The sequence below is a fragment of the Mastomys coucha genome, unplaced genomic scaffold (genome assembly GCF_008632895.1).
Source record: "Mastomys coucha isolate ucsf_1 unplaced genomic scaffold, UCSF_Mcou_1 pScaffold23, whole genome shotgun sequence".
In the NCBI taxonomy this organism is placed as follows: Eukaryota; Metazoa; Chordata; class Mammalia; order Rodentia; family Muridae; genus Mastomys; species Mastomys coucha.
In genome coordinates, this window is record NW_022196906.1 from 80,940,463 (window position 1) to 80,960,600 (window position 20,138).

At 42.1% G+C, this 20,138-nt stretch overlaps 3 protein-coding genes across 12 annotated transcripts in view; 2 read left to right on the forward strand and 1 right to left on the reverse strand.

The window, feature by feature from the left end:
* Ube3d (ubiquitin protein ligase E3D) overlaps positions 1-10,038 on the reverse strand; it is a 155,032-nt gene extending 144,994 nt beyond the window's left edge. The window contains exons 1-2 of the mRNA XM_031343800.1: positions 9,829-10,038; positions 1,074-1,270 (exon numbers count right to left, since the gene is read on the reverse strand). Of these exons, the coding sequence (XP_031199660.1) occupies positions 1,074-1,270; positions 9,829-9,905 (274 nt within the window). The 5' untranslated portion in view covers positions 9,906-10,038. The remainder of the gene's footprint in view (positions 1-1,073; positions 1,271-9,828) is intronic.
* Positions 9,904-20,138, forward strand: LOC116073668. The gene is made up of 5 exons (XM_031345717.1): positions 9,904-10,007; positions 10,440-10,512; positions 12,389-12,544; positions 12,670-12,977; positions 19,594-20,138. Exons 1-5 carry the CDS (start codon positions 9,904-9,906, stop codon positions 19,682-19,684), a joined length of 732 nt encoding a protein of 243 aa, XP_031201577.1. The 3' UTR covers positions 19,685-20,138.
* Dop1a (DOP1 leucine zipper like protein A) overlaps positions 12,473-20,138 on the forward strand; it is a 94,503-nt gene continuing 86,837 nt past the window's right edge. For 7 of the 10 annotated variants that reach the window (XM_031345832.1, XM_031345823.1, XM_031345822.1 and 4 more), the window contains exon 1: positions 12,474-12,662. The gene's annotated coding sequence lies outside the window, so the exon portion shown is untranslated. Of the gene's footprint in view, positions 12,663-20,138 lie in introns of all 10 variants that reach the window. The other 3 variants (XM_031345829.1, XM_031345831.1, XM_031345833.1) reach the window with 2 other exon arrangements.

The following is a 20,138-nucleotide window of genomic DNA, read 5'->3' on the forward strand; positions in this document are numbered from 1 at the left end:
AAAAAAAAAAAAGAGTACCCCCCCTTACCCCCAGGGGATAGCTTTACATCTATTACTGGCTTTTGGGGACAATCCTGTTGTCCCTACCTCCAGACTCCACATAGTTCTGATGAAGTACCTACAGATGGCTCAACAGTAAGGTCTCAAGGTGTAATAGAAAAAGCAAAGCCTTTCTCTGACATGAAGCATCCACACAGTTTCTTCCAATGCTGTTTGCTTTGTCTATAACACATTGTAAGAAATGCAATAAGCAGAGTTTAAAAAAAAATCATGAGAGCTTACAAAATGAAAAGTTTACTACCTAATTGCATCGAGATGCATTTTGAGTTTATATACTACCACAATCCAACCACAACAATACATTATGTCTCACACAAAACTTTGGGTCATCTACGTGTACCGTTCCATCTGGAATGGTCTCTTCATGGCCGGAATAATTTCCACCGCTCCAACTGTCACACCCTCAGGGTGGTCTTCACTAAACTCAGTCACTCTCCATGGCTTTACTCTGCTTACTGTGCCCACAGCATTGTGCGGTTTCCAACTTAATTATCTGGTCCTTGTCTGTTGTTCCCACCCACTAGGATATACACTCCACATTCCCAGAAGGCTTTGTGGCTTGTCGGCGTCTGTGTTTCCAGCACCCACAGCAAACGGCTCACACCTAGTAGGAGTTAACCTGTCTGCTGAATGAAAACATATCTATGCAGTGTTTTAAAACCAACCAGGTTTCATACAACTGCTTTATCATTTTATCCTCCTATCTGTGAGCCGGGCATTTACTATTAAAGAAATGAACTGGGCGGTTTGGGGGAAATCTCGGCTCAAATTTGCGACGAGACTAAACATCCTCTGAAAACTAAAGCGTATTTTTAAACATATTGTTAAAAGAAAGACAGGAAGGTTCAAGAAAGGGAAGTGATACGCTTCAGGGCACACAGCTGATAACTGGCAGAGCTGATGCAGGCCTTGGAACTTCTCGATCCCACCGGTCTTTGACTGCCAATCTTTTCACCCGGGAAAAGTTCAACTAACAATGGCCAAAGCCCTCCAGGGGTGCCGCTCCTACTCACGAGGGCTGGATTCAGCCTGGGCCCGCAGGCGCAGGTGTAAACCATCTCCACGGACGTACTGCAGCCCGCCGCACGAGGAAGGTACGAGTCTGACCCCTGCTGGAAGCCGGATCTCGGTGCAGCCGCCAGGGGTTCTCATCAAAAGAGAGGTGGGCGTTATGGAAACATCCAGGCGCATCCCTCCTTCATCTGGCTCACTGATAAACACAAAATAAAAGCCAAGTGAATGACTTCTCTCTGATGAAAGACACAGCTTACAAAATCAAAATCTTAACCCAGCATAGAAACCCTAAAGTCCCTGTCCCAGAAAAACAGAAACAGACCCCGGGAGACAAGCTGGACTAGGTTAGATCAGGCAGGGCTGTAGCCCATCATCACCATGAAAAATCCCCAGGTCATGTTTTTAACTCTTGCTTCCGAGACCAGCATTAAAGTCAGAAAAATCAAAGAACTGTTAGCTGATAATCAAGATTTTCATGAAGAGACACAGACGCCAGCAAGAATTCTGTAAAAATCAGAGAGTAAATACTTGCAGAGTTCTCCACCACCCTGAAAACAGTGGGAACCTATCTCAAACAACAACAACCCCCCCCCCAACATCAGAAAAAAAGCCAATTCTTAGCTTACAGGCTGCGCCGAAATAAGCCACAATATAGTATGGTGTCCACCTTGCTACGGCAGTAATTTTGAAGCACAGCTGCCACTTAGAAATGTCTCCCCCCACCCCCGCCCCGCCCCCGAAACACCATTGAGAACCTGAGCCCCCACTGCCCCTGCTTCGGATGACTACCCTTCCCGGCTCTGAAAAGTTCAACCACTTACATAGAGCTAAGTAAAAAGCACAGACACTGTGTGCATTGCACATCACACCCAAAACAGAGTGGGCTGCGCGTCTCCAGTCCTCAACTGTACTGCTTAGGAGGTCCCGGCAAGGCAGAAAAGTTTACACACATTCAATACAAATGTATATTTTCTTGTGTCGATTTTTCAGCTGATCTTGTAAATCTGGCTGGCTGTTCCGTGAACCACCTGGCCTCCATAAGATAATGTGTAGGAAGGCAGCTCTGGGGTGTCTCCCTCTGCTTGCACCTCCCTCATCTTAGTGGCTCCATCCTCAGGACCTCTTAGAGGCCCTGCCTCCTGACAACACCTCTCTGGGGCGTTAGAACTTACACCCATAGATTCCAAGAACACACTTGGCCTCTAAGAAAGTTGCAACATGTGGAGGGGGGAGGAGGTAACAGGGAAGAGCCAGCAGAAGCCCGCCTAGACGACTGGCCAGGAAGATAAACATCACGGGGCTAACAAAAGGTGGGATTTATACTGTGCAAGAATACAGTTACATGGAGACAAAGGGAAAATGCTTTTACCCTGTGGTCATGGACTAGAAGTAAGGATACCTCTACGAATTCATGGTTTAGGATGGACATAGATACAGAGATATAAATAGATGAGAATGAATGTTTGTGTGTATGTCAACAGTGTCATCTATGTGCCAGAAGTCTAAAAGAAATGACACTCCAATAGTAATGAGCATCAAATCTTAGTCTATATGGACAATTTTCTATTTAAAAAGAAGTCCCGGAGATTTAATTTGCTGGCATGTACAGTCCCAGTAAGTAATTGTATACATACATACATACATACATACATACATACATGCTTTTTAAGACAAGGTCTCGTGAATCCCAGTCCAACCTCGAACTCAGCTATGTAATGGAGGATGACCTGGAGCTCCTGATGCTCTTGCTTCCAAATCCCAAGTGTTAGGATTACAGGCATGCCCTGCCCCACGAAACCACTAAAAACTCCTTTGAATGCTTTTAAAAGGCAAACCAATAAGGTTCCTTGGGAGAAAACAACATCAGGACTAGAGTAGAAGGAAAACAATGAGATAAGCCTATACCACACTACTGTGTACCAAAGTAAAGAGGCCCAGGAAGTCAGAGTCCTGTGAGGAGACTCGACTTGACCAAAGTAAAGAGGCCCAGGAAGTCAGAGTCCTGTGTGGAGACTCAACTTTACCAAAGTAAAGAGGCCCAGGAAGTCAGTGTCCTGTGTGGAGACTCGACTTTACCAAAGTAAAGAGGCCCAGGAAGTCAGAGTGTCCTGTGAGGAGACTCGACTTTACCAAAGTAAAGAGGCCCAGGAAGTCAGAGTGTCCTGTGTGGAGACTCGACTTTACCAAAGTAAAGAGGCCCAGCAAGTCAGTGTCCTGTGAGGAGACTCGACTTTACCAAAGTAAAGAGGCCCAGCAAGTCAGTGTCCTGTGTGGAGACTCGCCTTTACCAAAGTAAAGGGGCCCAGGAAGTCAGAGTGTCCTGTGAGGAGACTCGACTTTACCAAAGTAAAGAGGCCCAGGAAGTCAGTGTCCTGTGTGGAGACTCGCCTTTACCAAAGTAAAGAGGCCCAGGAAGTCAGAGTGTCCTGTGTGGAGACTTTCAGTGTCTTGAGGCATTCTTACTATTATTATTAAGGGCCCACCCCCTTCTTATCCAAGGACAACACATCTCACTGAGAAGCAGCTATCATCCTTAAATGCCCCATAAGACTTAGTGATAGACGACTAGACTCAGCTTCAGCAAGTTCTTAAATGTTGGATACTAAAGAAACAGGAAATCTGCAACTATTACAGGCTAAATGCCATGGTGAAAATACTTATCCAATGCTGCAAACCAAGACCTTTTGTTTATTTTGTTACTAGTAATTGGGTTACTAAACACTTGGCCATGAAATAATCAGTGTTGTTAGCTTACTGTCTCTGTGATAAAGTGCCCAAGAAAAGCAACTTAGGAAGAAGAAATTTTCAATGTATCTCTAGCTTAAGTTACTCTGGTCCATGGGCTCTTAGGCCTGTTGTCTTGAATCCAAGGAAAAGCTGGATGTTATGATGAGAAGCATATGGTGCAGCTGTTGGTCTCCTGGCAGTCAGGACACACTGAGAGCTGAAGAGCAAAGGCTGCTTCTAACCATGATCCCACCCCTCACAGTTTCCATTTCTCCCAACCATCCATGTAGCTATGAGTCTGTCAAAGGGCTACTCCAATGATGAGCTCAGTGCCATCAAAATCGCGTCACCTCTGAACACTGATACATTGGGAGTCAGGCTTTCAACATATGAGCCTTCTGCACACTTCAGATATAAACCCTATTGGCCCCACTCCTTCATGCTTTCTTCTGCTTGGCACCTCATAATGCATACCTCATTCCATTCAGTGTGCTTGGCAAATGTTACTCCTCATTTAAATAGAAGACTTATTCTCCACCCCTCACCTTCATTGTGGTTTTCCAGTTATTTCCCTCTATTTAGTATACTACTTTATGCTTCTTATTTTACTTTTTGTTCTTCCCTCTGGCCATTATTCATTCATTCACTGTCAATATGAGCAGGAATGTAAAGTGGTGTAGACACTGTAGAAAGTAGTATGAAATTTTTTCAAAAACTAAAATTAAAGCAATGACATGACTGGCTAAATTACTCGTGTGTGTGTGTGTGTATGTGTGTGAGTATGTGTGTGTGTGTGTATGTGTGAGAGGTGTATATGGATGTGTGTATGGATGTGTGTGTGTGAATGTGTGTGCATGTGTGAGAATGTATATGTGTGTATGGATGGATGTGTGTGTATGTGTGAGAGTATATGTGTGTAAGAGTGTGTGTGTGTGTGTGTGTGTGTGTGTGTATCTAAAGGACTCTTGGGTCCTATCACAGATTTTTTTTCACATCTGTGTTTATAACCGCATTACTCACAATGGTAAGAAAATGAATTCAGACTATGAAAAAAATAAAGGTGGCCCATATACACAATGGAGTTTTATTCTGTCATGAAGAAAAAATACAATCATGGCTCTCGGGAGACTCGATAGAACTGGATCCAGTTTGTTACATTATATGAAACTCAGTCAAATAGCATGTTTTCTCTGATAATGTAGATACTAGATTTTAATTTTTCTTCTTCTTCTTCTTTTTTTTTTTCTTTCCAGACATGGTTTCTCTGTATAGCCCTGACTGTCCCGGAACTCACTCTGTAGACCAGACTGGCCTCGAACTCAGAAATCCATCTACCTCTGCCTCCCCAAGTGCTGGGATTAAAGGCATATGCCACCACTGCCTGGCATTTTAATTTTTATATACATGTGGGTGAAGGTAGTTTTAGGTCATATAACAAGAAAGGAGACAGTGAGAATGAGAAATGAGGTCCTCAGGAAGTAGGGAGATGAAAAAGAAAAGCAAGGTAACAGAATACATTTGCTATTGACACAGAAGAGAGCAAATGGGGAACAGAAAGGGACCAGCAAGTGGGGATGGGTGTGGAGCAGAGGGTCAACAAAAGAATATACAAATACCACAAAACCCATCTGCTGCAGGGTATTTGATCACACCGAGAACCCCAAGATTGTGTTATTAACTGGGAAAAAAAAAACCTCTTTCTAGTTATGGTGTGGCTTAGCTCTTAGCACACACCTTTAATCCCTCTGGCTGGAATACAGACAGACACACCCTTAGCACACACTTAGCACACACCTATCATCTCAAATGATGAAGGTGAAGTTAGTGTGTAGAAGGAAGCACCCATGATTGAAAATGATGTCTAATCGATGCTATATACATATATACACACACATATCATATATACACATATATACACACATACACACACACACATATATGTAAGTATGTATGTATGCCAGGTGCCACATACCTTTAATCAAGGCAGAAGAAACAGGTGAATCTCTGAGTTGGAGACTAGCCTAGACTATAGAGCAAGTTCCAGGATGGCCAGGACTACACAGAGAAAGCCCGTCTCAAAAACCCAAAACTAGATTAATTAATTAACTAAATAACTCAACTATATCAATAAATAAAAGGAGTAGAAATCCTAGTAACTACATAAATTGTCAACATTTATTTGACAAAAACACTCATCTGTATGCTACATGGGGGGAAAACACTTATAAAGACACCGGTTTAAAGGATAAGAGCAGAAAACAATGTTCACACAAACAATGTAGGGAACTGGTTTGTGACATGATGCTAAGCTATCCAGTAAGAAAAATTACCGTCGTAGTTAAAGGCCACAGACCAACTGGATATCCATACATAATAAAGTAAACTTCTTCTTCTTCTTCTTCTTCTTTTTTTTTTTTTTTTTTTTTTTTTTTTTTTTGGCTTTTCAAGACAGGGTTTCTCTGTATAGCCCTGGCTGTCCTGGAACTCACTCTGTAGACCAGGCTGGCCCAACTCAGAAATCCGCCTGCCTCTGCCTCCCCAAGTGCTGGGATTAAAGGCGTGCGCCACCACTGTCTGGCAATAAAATAAACTTTGACTCATATTTCACCGTGAACACAAAAATTAATCCAATGTGCCAGAGACAGAAATAAAAGTGGTAAGTCCCCCAGAAAACAAACACAGAAAAGCTGAGCACAGTGTCAGCCATGCACATGGTCCCACAGACTCGGGAGGTCAGGGAAGCATACAGTACCTTAAGCCCAGGAGTTCAAAAACGGCCTGGCTAGCACAGCAAGACCCACCTCTAAATAAAGCCATCGCTAAAAGAATCCTGAAGGACTTGGAGGGTGAGGGGTGTATTCACAAAGTTGAGGTAGACAAAGATTTAATGCGTTAAATAAGGCTGTTGAAAACAAGTTGAGACACTGGTTTTTTTTTTATTTAAAAAAAATGATTTATTTATTTTATGTATATGAGTACACTGTGGCTGTACTGTTGGTTGTGAGTCATCATGTGGTTGCTGGAAATTTGAATTCAGGACCTCTGCTCTCTCCGGCCTAAATATTTATTTATTATTATATCTAAGTATACTGTAGCTATCTTCAGACATACCTGAAGAGGGCATCAGATCTCATTATGGGTGGTTGTGAGCTACCATGTGGTTGCTGGGATTTGAACTCAGGACCTTCGGAAGAGTAGTCAGTGCTCTTAACTGCTAAGCCATCTCTCCAGCCCCCGAGACACTGGATTTTATTAAGATTAAAATTTTTGCTGATCAAAAGACAGAATACACTGAGTATCCCCATGTGGAGAAGCCAAAATGCCCTGGAACAAAAAAGATACAGTTCCAAATCACTTTGGATTTCCAGATTAGGGATGCTCAATGAATAAAATCTATGCAAAAACTACAAACTCCAGAAAAGTCCAAAATATGAAACACTTCAGGCCCACCCAGACCTTTTCCAATAAGGCAGACTCAACCTGCATTAGAAAAATGAAAATATCTACCACAGATGACAGAAATCATCCACAAACTCATGGGGCTTTATATTGTAAAGCACTGTTTCAACTTAGCAACAAGACTAACTAGAAACCGTAAGATACTTTACAAAAGAATGCCCTTGGATTATCAAAAAGTAGATGAAAAAGCTCTCAACACTGTACATCACCAAGGAAATTAAAACTACCGTGAAATACCTCCACATCCTCTTCAGAGTGTCCCAGACTCAAGACTGGCCACCTTAGAGAACTGTTGACAGTTCCGCACAAAGTGATGCACACATCTATCCTATATTACAGTAATTCCACACTTAGGTATAAACCAAGGGTATATATGTCATAAAAAAGACTTTAAGCAAGTCTGGGGGTGTGGCTCAGTGGCAAATGTATTTGCCTAACTCCAACACTACAGACGTGTGTACGTGTGTGTGTGTGTGTGTGTGTGTGTGTGTGTGCAAGCAAACACACCCCTTATAAAGCAAAGCTAATGCTGCTGACCCATAATAAACACTTTCTGGAAATAAAAATAACAATAACAACAATTAATAATGATAATAAATAGAAAAATAAGAAAATGGTTTATGAGAGACTCAGACAAGGGAAAATTACTCAGAAAGAAACAGGAAAGGAATATTCATTTAAGCTATAACAGAGATGAAACATGAACCTCAAAGCCTTGTTGGAGGCTCCCAGAGCTGTGAAAGCTCAGGCTGGCAGATCCCTAGGAGTTCAAGGTCAGCCTGGTTTACATAGTAACGTATACCAGCCATGAATATATTGTTAGACCCTGTCTTAACAAAACAGCAACAAAAACATGTTGTGAAAAGCAGATTGAAACAACAAGTGATGCATCGGTTGGCTATGTCAGCTTGACTACATCAGGAATTAATTAAAACCCCCAAATGGAGAGCACACTGTGAGGGATTTTTGCTTAATTGGAAGTAAGAAGACTCACTTCTTACCTTTGAGGTAGAAAGACATGCTTTTATCCAGACCTTTTGAGCTGGGAAAAGTCACCTCAAATATAAGCCACAACTTCTGCTGGAAGAGGACATGGAAGAAGGAAGCTCTTCACACTTTGCCTACTTGCCCTCACTCTCATTGGCATTCCGAGGTACACTGAAGACCAGCTGAGACACACAGCCTTATGGACTGAGTAATTACTGGATTTTTGGACTCAGCATTCACTCGTAGCCAGCCACTGTTGGATGATCTGGACTGAAGGCTGTAAGTTATTCTAACAAATCCCTTTCCATTTATAGGGAGATTCATTCAATAATTTCTGTTACTCTAGAGAGCCCTGACTAATATGCAGGTCAACACAGCTCAAGAAGCAGGGAAACTGTGCAGACTGGTTGAATGAGGCCAGACCATGGTTCTTTCTAGGGTAAGGGAACCGAGTTGTGTTAGAAGTCAACAGTGGATAGACCAGAGAGACAAGCAAGAGCCTAGCAAAGTAGGTTTCTCAACTGGCTTACAGACTTTGTTCTGTAAGAGGGATTAAGCAGCTGTATTTGGTAATGTTTGTACTCTTAATTACCAAACAAAGTGGACAGAAATTATGGATATTGACCTCACTCTTCCCCACCCTTCATCCCCATACTGGGGAGTACTCAAGGTCCGTACATGCTACACAAATGAATTGCACCGAGTCTGGACTTAATCCCGATCTTGTTTGTTTGTTTGTTTTTGTTTTTTTCAAGACAGGGTTTCTCTGTGTAGCCCTGGCTGTCCTGGAACTCACTCTGTAGACCAGGCTGGCCTCGAACTCAGAAATCCGACTGGCTCTGCCTCCCAAGTGCTGCAGTTAAAGGCGTGCATCACCACTGCCCGGTTTAATCCCAATCTTAAAACTGAAGAAATTCAGATAAAATTATTCTGCCCATGTGAGAAAGCTAGGATTTGAGCTTAGTTCTCAGGTCATATGCAAAATTGCCACTTTAGCTACTTATCAGATTTTAGGAAAAGAGGAGAAGCTAAGAAAAAAAAAAATACAATCCCAGCACTTGGGAGGCAGAGGCAGGCAGATTTCTGAGTTTGAGGCCAGTCTGGTCTACAGAGTGAGTTCCAGGACAACCAGGGCTACACAGAGAAACCCTGTCTCGAAAAACCAAACCAAACCAAACCAAAACAAAACAAAACAAAACAAAACAGAAAAACAAACAAAAAACTGTGCTGCTCTGTTAGATCTTCACATCTATTTGATACATTTGTCACAAAGAAATAGGCAAAACCCATGAAGAGATCACAAACCATTAAAATTGCTGACCATAAGCAAAAAGGAGCATTTTACCCTCTAAAAGTTTCTTGTTTGTGTAGTCAATATGAAACTAAAAGTTCGCAGACAGGCTGGGGACATGGTTCAGTGGCTCAAGCGCTCGCCAGCCACACCATCTCGTCCCGCGCACGCGCACATTGTCCCGCGCATCCGCGCTCCCGTGCCGCGCACACGCGCACACGCGGACCAGCCTCCTGGTCGCGCGCCGGGCCCACGCACGCGGCCCCGCGCACCGGTGCTTCCTCCCTTACCCCAGGATCAGCAGCGCGCTCTGCAGCCGTCTCCGCACTTCCAGGAACACGCGCGTTTCCGCCGCAGCCGCTGCCATGGCCGACTCAGGGACCCACGCGGGACCGAACCCGCAGTTACCAGAACCGGGACAGGGTGGGAGCACGCGCGGCTGTAGCGGGCGGCTAGCTCCCGGGCCAAGGTAGCATGCGCGGCGGCCAGGCGGGATCCGGTAGCGGCCGTCTGTCGGCTTGAGCGCCCCCTTCCGGGCAGAGAACGCACTGCCAAGGCGCCCGACCTTCCACCTATGGCGCTCTAGAGACCCAGAGAGCAGAGTTGGCCTGCACTGGAAGGATGTTAGATGGGCTTGACTACTAGCCTTTCTGTCCCTGAAATGAGCAGAAAGCTCAAGATTTGGGCCAGGAGGAAGGTCTTCTCTGGATAGGTTGGGTAGGAAGAGGTTAGATAATGGAGCAGAGGCTGTACAGGTACTTTCCACAGGTCCAGAGCTGAAATACCTGTCCTAAAACCCACTTTATCTAAGTCTCCTTTATTTGAACTAGTACTGTTTATTAGCTTCTGTCTGATGCACCCAAAATGTCAGAGGTTGATTGACCATTACATTTCGCTTTAGATATGGTAGTTCCAAGACTGAAACAGTTGCAAAAACCAGGTGTAAGGTCTCTGTTAGCAATGAAAAGACAGTGGTGTGCCGGGCGGTGGTGGCACATGCCTTTAATCCCAGCACTTGGGAGGCAGAGGCAGGTGGATTTCTGAGTTCGAGGCCAGCCTGGTCTACAGAGTGAGTTCCAGGACAGCCAAGGCTACACAGAGAAACCCTGTCTCATAAAAACCAAAACCAAACCAAAAAAAAAAGAAGAAGAAGAAGAAGAAGAAGAAGAAGAAGAAGAAGAAGAAGAAGAAGAAGAAGAAGAAGAAGAAGAAGAAGAAGAAGAAAAGACAGTGGTAGAGTCTAGTATCTTGCCTAACCATTCATAGAACTTTTGAGAAGCAAAAAGAAAATGAGTTTCTGATATACATTCCCACTATAGCAGAAATGAAAAAAGTCATAACTTAATTGCTCCTACAAGATACATTTTGAAAGTTCGAGACAGTAAAAGATCTGGTGTGGGTATAAACAAACATATCAGGCCGTAGAATTTCAGTAGGACGTCTTTAAAAATAGAAAGCTGTTATTTAAAACATAGCTTGTATAATGGAAATTGTCTTAGTTAAGGTTATTTTTGTTGTGATGAAGCAACATTACCAAAGAAACTTGGGGAGGAAAAGATTTATTTAGCTTACACTTCCATAGCACTGTTCATCACTGAAGGATGTCAGGACAGGAACCCAAACGGCAGAAACCTAGAGGTGGGAGCTGATTACTGGCTTGCTCCCATGGTTTTACTGCGCCTGCTTTCACCAACCCAGGGATAGCACCACCCATCATGGGGTAGGCCCTCCCAGTTCAATCACTATTTAAAAGAACGAGTTACAGCTGGATCTTATGGAAGCATTTTCTCAATTGAGGTTCCCCTCCCCCCTTCAGAAGACTCTATCTTGTGTCAAGTTGACATAAAATTAGCCAGGACACAAATCTTGTTTATTGATGTTCCATTTCATAATTTCATAGTCATAATTACCTGACACTGAACAAACTGGAAGCATTTCTAAATGGGTCTAATCCAAGGATGATGGCATATATCTGTAATCCCAGCATTTAGGAGGTTGAGGTAGGATTGCTGAAAGTTCAAGGTCAGTTTGGGCTATACAGTGAGTACAGGGCCATCTTGGGCTATGTGGCAAGACTCTGTCTCAAAACAAAAACGGTCTTAAGTATACTGGAAGTTTGTGATTTCAGATACATTTTCTAACATCAGCCTTTGAAGTGCTTTAAAGTTTATCACATGGCTGTATAAATTACTATTTTGTTCCAACAATTTGAGATCATAAGAGGGAATAATAGCTTAAAAAATAAAAGCTTGGGATAGAGAGCTGGCTTTGTGGTTAAGAGCACTTGGTTGCTCTTTCAGAGGACTGTAAAGTTAGGTTTCCAGCACAGCTTGCAATTTCAGGGCATCTGACTCTTTCTTCTGGGCTCCATGCATGCACATACATACCTGTAGGCACTCCCACATACAATATAAGTAAATAATCTTTGACAATAAAACAAAGATAACTACTATTTGGTGTCAACTCATTTATTTGAAGGACAATTATTATCTTCTACTTTTAACACAGATTATTACTTATTATTATTATAAGTTTTGGCAATACTTAATCTTGACACATAGCAAAATGCACAGCGTCCTCAGTAAAGCATTCTCCTCATGTGGTTTAAAACTTGTACGCATAAAACGCTTGTAAAAACTTTCCTTTTCCCTGATGCGATGGTCTGGATCAAAAACTAAACAAACAACCCTTTGGAATAACTATACGTTTGAAAAAAGGCTAGATACAAAAAAAAAAGTTCTAAACGGTCTCTCAATCCCAGATAGACTGAGCCTGAAATTACTCGCACCTGAGGATCGTACTTAAATAATACTTCAACGCTGTCTTCAATTCCGCCGCTCCTTCATAAAGGAGGGTTTGTTCACCCGGCGAGCTGCAAACGCCTGCTCCCGCCTTCTCGCCGCCGTCTCCACGGTTGCCCGCGTGAGGGCGCTGTGGCGCCGGCCAGCCGTGGCCGCCGAGCAGCGGACGGGGGCGGGGACCGAGGCCGCCGACGTCGACGCCGGCGTGGGCGTGCGCGGTGCACGCTGGTAGCTGTCACTAGGCCCTGGGCTGGCGGCCTTCGTGCGGCTGCCGCGGTTGCCAAGAGAGCGGCGCTAGCGGGGAGCGGCAGAGCCCGCGGCAGGTAACAGCGTCCCCGCCCCCGGCGCGGTCGCGCGGCGAGACGCGGCGTGGTTCGGGCGGGCGTCTCCGGGGTTGGCCTGCGGTGGCGGCGTCGCGGTGTCACCGCCCGGCCCCCACCTGAGCCCGCCTCGGTGGGACCCGGGGCCTGTCGGTCCGCGGCCTTGGGCGGGCAGAGCCGGCGCGGGGCTGCGGGGAGGTGTCACCTGGGCGCGGATGCCCGGCGCCTTTGTTGGAGGCTTCCCGGCACCCCGTCGCCCCGCCAGCCCGGTGGGTCCCCTTTAGGATGGAGGCGACGCCGAGGCCCGCTGATGTGCAGGTGCAGAGGGTTAGGGAAGCAGAGCCAAGTTCACCAAGAGGAAGTCGAGCTAGCACACGGAAGTTGTTAACAGCCCTCACCTTTGATTTCCAAGGCTTTGAAAGTTGCACCATGACCATACTGAATGAACCTCGTCCTCATCCTGTTGAAGAGGGAATAGCACGCAACTATACTTTCTCCTCACCGAGCAAATTGTGTTTTGTTAATTCTTACATTATCTCGGACTTGTGTGGAGTTGAGGAAAACTCAGATTTAGAGACTGTAGTCAAAACACATTTTTTTTTCTTGATCAGAAAAATACAGGAGTCAACCTCATTTAGTAGCTCTGAACTATGGAGTCAAAACTTCATTCTGTTGATGATAGTCCCATATGTAGGTGTTAAGGTCTGGCCGTTTTTGAGGTTAGTTGTATTTGTTCCTGTTAGTATGGTGTCGCTATGTGCTAAGTAAGTCACCCGATTATCAACCCCTTGATTCATTGAGCTGACAGAAATTACAGGTAAATTATAGCCCAGGTAGTCTGAATGCCTTGGTGTAATGGTTATTTCAGGTTAAACTTTGTCATTCCTCAGAACTACTAAAAGGAATCTCGTTTGGAGGACCCAATTTTTAATAAAGAATTAAAAATGCTGAAGGAGCCGGGCGGTGGTGGTACATGGTGGTCCAGCACTTGGGAGGCAAAGGCAGGCAGATTTCTGAGTTCAAAGCTAGACTGGCCTACAGAGTGAGTTTCAGGACAGCCGGGGCTATACGGAGAAACCCTGTCTCGTAAAAAAACAAAAACAAAACAACAAAACAAAAAAGCTGAAGGAAACACAGACCAAAAATGTGACACTGAGACTCAAACGTTAAATTTAAATTAATTGCTTTTCCATCAGTTGTGAAGAGCCCGACTTTGTAATTTCAGTAGTAGAAACAATGGTAGCCTGGGGATTGAGAACTAAGGTTCAAAGTTCTGGCTTTGCTCCTAACTGGGTGTGATCTCTCTAGTCCTCAGTTACTGTGTGTGTTCTGGTGTCTGGTTTTATTGTTTTGTTTTAGTGGTACTGTGATTGGAAACCAGGGCCTCGTGCATGCTTGGTAAGATTCTATCACAAGCCTGTGCTCCCACTGTAAACTTTTTTCTTGGGATGCTGGGAAGGAATGAAACCTAGGGCCTTGCACATGTACAGCCTCAGGAAATTTGAAGAGATCATAGTTTTCCAAATTGCTGTTTCCCGTCAAGACTGTACTAAAGCAATAGTTTACTTCTAAGCAGTGTTCCACATCAAGTCATATGACAACACACAAGATTTAACCAAGCTTAACTTTTGTTTTCAGCATTGGAGATCAAACCTGGGGCATTTCCAATACAAGGCAAACATTCTACCATCAAGCCACACCTCCTTCCCCCAAGTTTAACTTTGGTTTGCTTATGAACACAGCTCTTCAAAGACTTTATGCTATGCTTGCATGCATATAATTTCCAAATGAATGTTTAAATAGCATTTCCCAAATTTAGCTACCCAGAGAGCCCTTTTTCTAATTCAGGTGTGTGGTAGAATGCTTACCAATCATGCCTGAGGCCCTGGGTTTCATGCCAGTACTGTTAAAATCTCCTAGAATAAAGTAACACATGATACTAATTTCAGAATTACTGTACTAGAGGTATGTCTGCTTCCAAGTGGAAAAAGCCATGCATTGGCCCCTTGTTGCTGTCTAAGGTAGCTGGAGCGTGAAGATCTAGTGAGACCTCATTGGTATAACAAAAGAAGTTTAAGTATCCTTAGTATAAAAAAAGTTAATGTTAAAGATGCACGCAGCACTGTTGCTTCTAATGCTTTCATTTGTAGCAGACAAGTATCTTTTTTTCCAGCCTCTTGATGCTTTTCTTCATGTTTTGGTTTGACTTTTATGGTTATTATTGAATGTTTGTAGAATAGTCCTTTGAAGTTCTAACAAATAAAGACTTGTTAATAATGGTCTTACTTTGACTATACTGATTTCTTTCTCCTAGTTAGGCATCTCAAAACAATGAAATATGAACGCTATATAAAATGTATTCAGTGCTTAATGATTTTAAAATCTGGGATAACTGAAAAGAACTAAAGGTCAAAAAAAGTCTGATATTATTATTTCTGACTGTTTGGAAACAATATCTAAATGTTGAAAATTAAATCCCTTGGCTAAATTCTGTTAAGTATTATGCTGGGCATTTTGTCACCTTCAGAAGATAACTGACGATCAGGGAGAGAATGCTTTTAGATCGCAGTTGTTGTCCCTGTCCTTTGCTCTGCTGCTTCTCAGCCTCTGGTCAGGTAAAATGGCATGGCAGAAGCTATTTACCTCATGGTGGCCAAGAAAGAGGGGGACTTGGCAAGGTTTAGCCCATCCCTTCCATACCTCTCCTCAAGTCCAACCTCCTTTCTCTTAGCTTTACTCCTTCAAGTTCCCAAACACACATCCACTCCTCCTCACTCCCTGCAAATGGCAGCAGTAGCTTGGGACCAAGCCTTTTGGAAGGTATCACTAATATTCTTCAACCTTGAAGATATTCTGCCTCCTTTATTACGATGGATAAGTGCCATTAATGCACACCTTAGTTTGGGGGAGTTGGGTATACAATATTTAATTTATTTGTTTTTTAGGACAGAGTTTCTCTGTATAGTCCAGGCTGTCCTAGAACTCATTTCATAATCCAGGATGGCCTTGAACTCAGAGATCTGACTGCTTATTCCTCCAGAGCACTGTGTGTACCACCACACCCTCCTTAGAATATTTAATTCTAGCTGGGCAGTGGTGGCGCACGCCTTTGATCCCAGCACTTGGGAGGCAGAGACAGGTGGATTTCTGAGTTCGAGGCCAGCCTGGTCTACAGAGTGAGTTCCAGGACAGCCAAGGATACACAGAGAAACCCTGTCTCGAAGAAAAAAAAAAAATTAATTCTAATAGGTAAGCTTTAAATATGGCAAATTTGACCTCTGAAATAAAACTATTTAGTAGATATGTAAAATGTTTTATTTAGTAGCTAAAAGTTTTTATTGGTAGTTTATTGTAGGAAAATACTGTTTTGATTCACTGTGAATTCTCTTTTTCCTTGGTGTTATTTACCTTTTATAAGCCAAATAAGCATTATACATCAGTGACTTTACATTTACAGATCAAAGATACTATCCAATTTCTTAAGGAGAAATTTTATGCAGCAATATACACCTACTTAATAATACATTAGTAATGATACTGTAGATTTAACAATCCTACAACCCATGTGTCCAACATGCTACCAGTCAGAGGTATTTTGTTCTGCTTCCCTTGTTTAGAGTTCTCTTCTCTATGCTTGTCTGAATTCTTTCAAGTCCTACCTGTATACCACCTCATCCATAAATGAGTTCAGTTTCAATTATCTCCTCTTCTGCTTTGCCTGTACTTAAAAAAAATCTTTCATTCTTCATGATAGCTAAATTGATGAATACATGCACATCACAAATATCTTGTCTTGATCAAATAGATGATTTAATGCCCCACTAAAAAATGTTTCCTTTGGCCATATATACAAAGTAGTTTCCTATATAATATGTTTGTGCACTGATATGATTATTTTTCCAAATATACTTGAAATACACTTTAGTTAACAGTTGTTAACTCTTGTTATAAACAGAAGGCAGACACAGGTAAAAAAGCAGTCCTGCTGAAAGTTTCTAGCGAGAAATGCATGTCCCCGAATAAGCCTTCCAACTGAATGTTCTTTGTTTAAAAGGGAGAGTAGGCAGAAGTCAGTGTCGTTCTTAATGCCATCCTGACACCATAGTAAGACTTCTTCTTGGTGTAGTTGGAGGGATTGGAAGAGAATGAACAGAGATAGCTTCCTCACCCTAATTCACTGTTACCCTCCCCAGTCTACAGAGGGTAGTCTACATGAAGTCATCTGTGCTTGGTAGCACAGTTTCATAAATAGTTAATCAAAAAAATCTGGACTTCTTTTGAAGTCTTATTTATGGGGAACTTGGGGGATGGTTTTATTGAAAATTCAAAATGTTAGAGCATGCTTTTAAAATACAATTCAAAAACTGGACCGCGGTGGTGAGCATCTTTAATCCCAGTACTTGGGAGGCAGAGGCAGGCAGATCTGTGAGTTCGAGGCCACCCTGGTCTACAAAATGAGTTCCAAGACAGCCAGGGTTATACAGAGAAATCTTGTCTGGAAACAAACAAACAAACAGAAACAAAACTCAAATAAGCAAAAAACTGATAGACAACAACTAAATATCTAAAAGGTCACAAATACAGTACAAAGAAGAAAACGTAATATGATCATTACGGAACCAGCCTATATTTTCAGAACTATCTTAATATTATAATAAAAAGCTAGAACTTCATTTTTAGTATGATAAGTCATTTTTAAACTAATCCTTCTAGAAGGAAGAAAAGCTAAATCCTAGAAGCAAGACCCTTCTGTTAAGCAAGTGATCTAGAGAGATAAAATATATACTTTTAAAAAATAACTTTTTATATGCACTTTTAGAAGAAACTTCCTGAGGGAAGGAGTTTGAGAGAGGAAATAAGGTGATGGGCTCAAAGTACAGCTCTTTCCTCCTCGACTCCTCTCTTATCACTTCAAGTTTATATGGCCAGTTTTTCATTTTTTCATATTTCATTTTCCTCTGTTGTAATGAGAAATGTTTCTGTCATTTTTACCCCTTTTCCTCTGGTATAATAAGAAGTGCTCCTGTCTTTTGGAAGGAACTGGCATGAAAATAGATCCTCTGTTCAGCTGTAAGGATTTATAAACATGTATCTAGATTTTGAGCCAGAAGTCAGCTATTGTTTTGTGTTTGGGGCAAAGAGCTTAGAGCTTACCACTTTAGTTAGATAGGGCTCCTGTTTTCAAAACAAACAAAAACCAAAAACCCTCATGGTGATGGATCTCTCTGTACTCACAGTGATTTGCTACTCAGCTGGATATTAGATTGCTGTTAGTTTGAGGTTGGGGATGCAGCCTCATACTGGATTTAGAAACGGGATGTTTAATCTGTGTCCTTAGAAAGACTGGGCCCCTGAGAAGTGACCTCTTCATTGTTTGTCTCCTAGAACATAAAACAGCAGTATAGGTGCCACAGATGAGCTGTCATTGAATGACAGTTGACAATCACAATGATTTTAAATGAACAGCAGTCTTAGTGCTTTCAATCAAGAAGATACACAGCCTACATTTTTAGTTGTGTTCTGTAATGTTGGGAAAGAAAACTACCAGCTGTTTAAAAACTTTTCTTTTCAAAATGCTACTTTTATAAAATTTCCAGATACATTTTCTAGAATATTTTATATGCTACCGATACCATCCCAGATGACTAATTATGCTTTTTTCAAAAGACAGAACTGGCACAGTGGCTTTTCTATACACACTAACAAATATTTTACCATGTGGGACTTTTTATATTTTTTTTTTCTGAAGAGTATTTTTTTAAGAAAATAACAAAGCATAGTACTTGCTTTAAAGCTACTCTGTCATTTTGGCATTCTTATTTTAGTGACTTCCTTATTGTGGAATAGTGGCATCATCAGTTGGAAACTCAGCATTGAGCCTGAATGGAGTTCTAGCATCAGAATTAATTTATGGCCTCAGAGTCCTCAAAGTGCCTTCTCTAGGCCTACCTGATTCTATAACTTGATGCAGTTAATTTAGTGTGGTCTGATAACCACTATACTGTGTTTTATTAGAATTCAGAATCTATACTCCCCCTTTTCATTACACTGATCATGCATTTATTTTTATGAATTGTTGATTACTAAAGCTTAGAAATAACATTCTGGCGATTCATACTAGATCTGTCAACTCTGTGTTGGGCATTACTAGGAAACAAACATTTTACAGTCATCTGTTGGTATGGTACTGTTATCATGCCTACAGAGTGTAGCAAAGCCAGAAACACCAAACATGTATCTTTTTTGGAAAACAAAGTATGTTTAGAACTTTCCTTAGAGAGGACTCCTAGTAATAGACGATATAGAGTCTGGCCATCTTTTGTAGTAGACAGGCAAGGCTTGCAGTCATGGGACTGGGTTACATTCAGCAGAATATATACCTTTAAAAAGAAGAAAAATATTGTGAGTGAATTCTTCTAGCTATGTATTGCTACATGCAAATTGAATTGGTTACCTTTCTTACTGCTATGACCAAATACCTGATGAGAAGGAAGGGAGGAAGGGTTCATGTTGGCTTATGAGTGAAGAGTACCGTCCATCCTTGTGGGAAGTAAGATCTAAAGTGAGGCAGCTGGTCACATTGTGTCCACAAATAGGAAGCAAAGGTGAATACTGGTGTTCGGCTGTTTTCCTTAACCTTTGCTTTTTAGTCAGTCTAGGACCTCACTCCAGGAGATGATGTCACTGGCATGGTGGTTCTTCTCCTCCCCTCAGTGGAAACTTTTGTAAATTCCCACACAGGCAAGGCTTGAAGTGTATCTTGTATGTGATCCCAAATCCAGCAAGCTCACAGTAAAATTTAGCCATTATCTAAGTCATCTCAAGTCGTAATGACTTAAAATACTGTCTGTCACAAATCAGTGGTTTTCTTTGTTTTTGTTTTTTGTTTGTTTGTTTGTTTGATTCATTGATTTTTTTTTTTCAAAAATGACAGAGTGCTTGGCTATGAAGTACTGCCCCTCCCTGCAGCCTTTGTGATGTTGCAGTTGTCAGTTGTTCAGAGCTGCAAGCATCTGAAGGGTTAATTTAGGTTGGTAGATCTATTTGTAAGGGACTTTACTTACTGGACTAAGAAGGGTTGGTTGGTTTGTTTTTACTTTTGTGTTGAGAAGGCCCCTCCCCAAGTGAGTCTCTAAGCAGTGCTTCTCAGCCTTCCCACTGCTGCTACCTACGCCTCAGTACAGCCCTCATGCTGTGGTGACCCTCAACGATAAAAAGCTGTTTTTATTGCATAAAGACATAGGGACTATGGAATAAAATGGAATATCATAATATAAATCTGATTATATAAATACGTAGATATTGTTTCATGAAAATGCCTGGACCATCTAGCATGTAAAGGACAATCTCTTCAACAAATTGTTTTAGAAAAACTATATTAATACCTTGCAGAAAAATGAAATTTGATCTTTATATGCTCCAAAATTAATTAAAGACCTAAATGTAAGATATCAAACAATAAAAACTCATCTTAGAAAA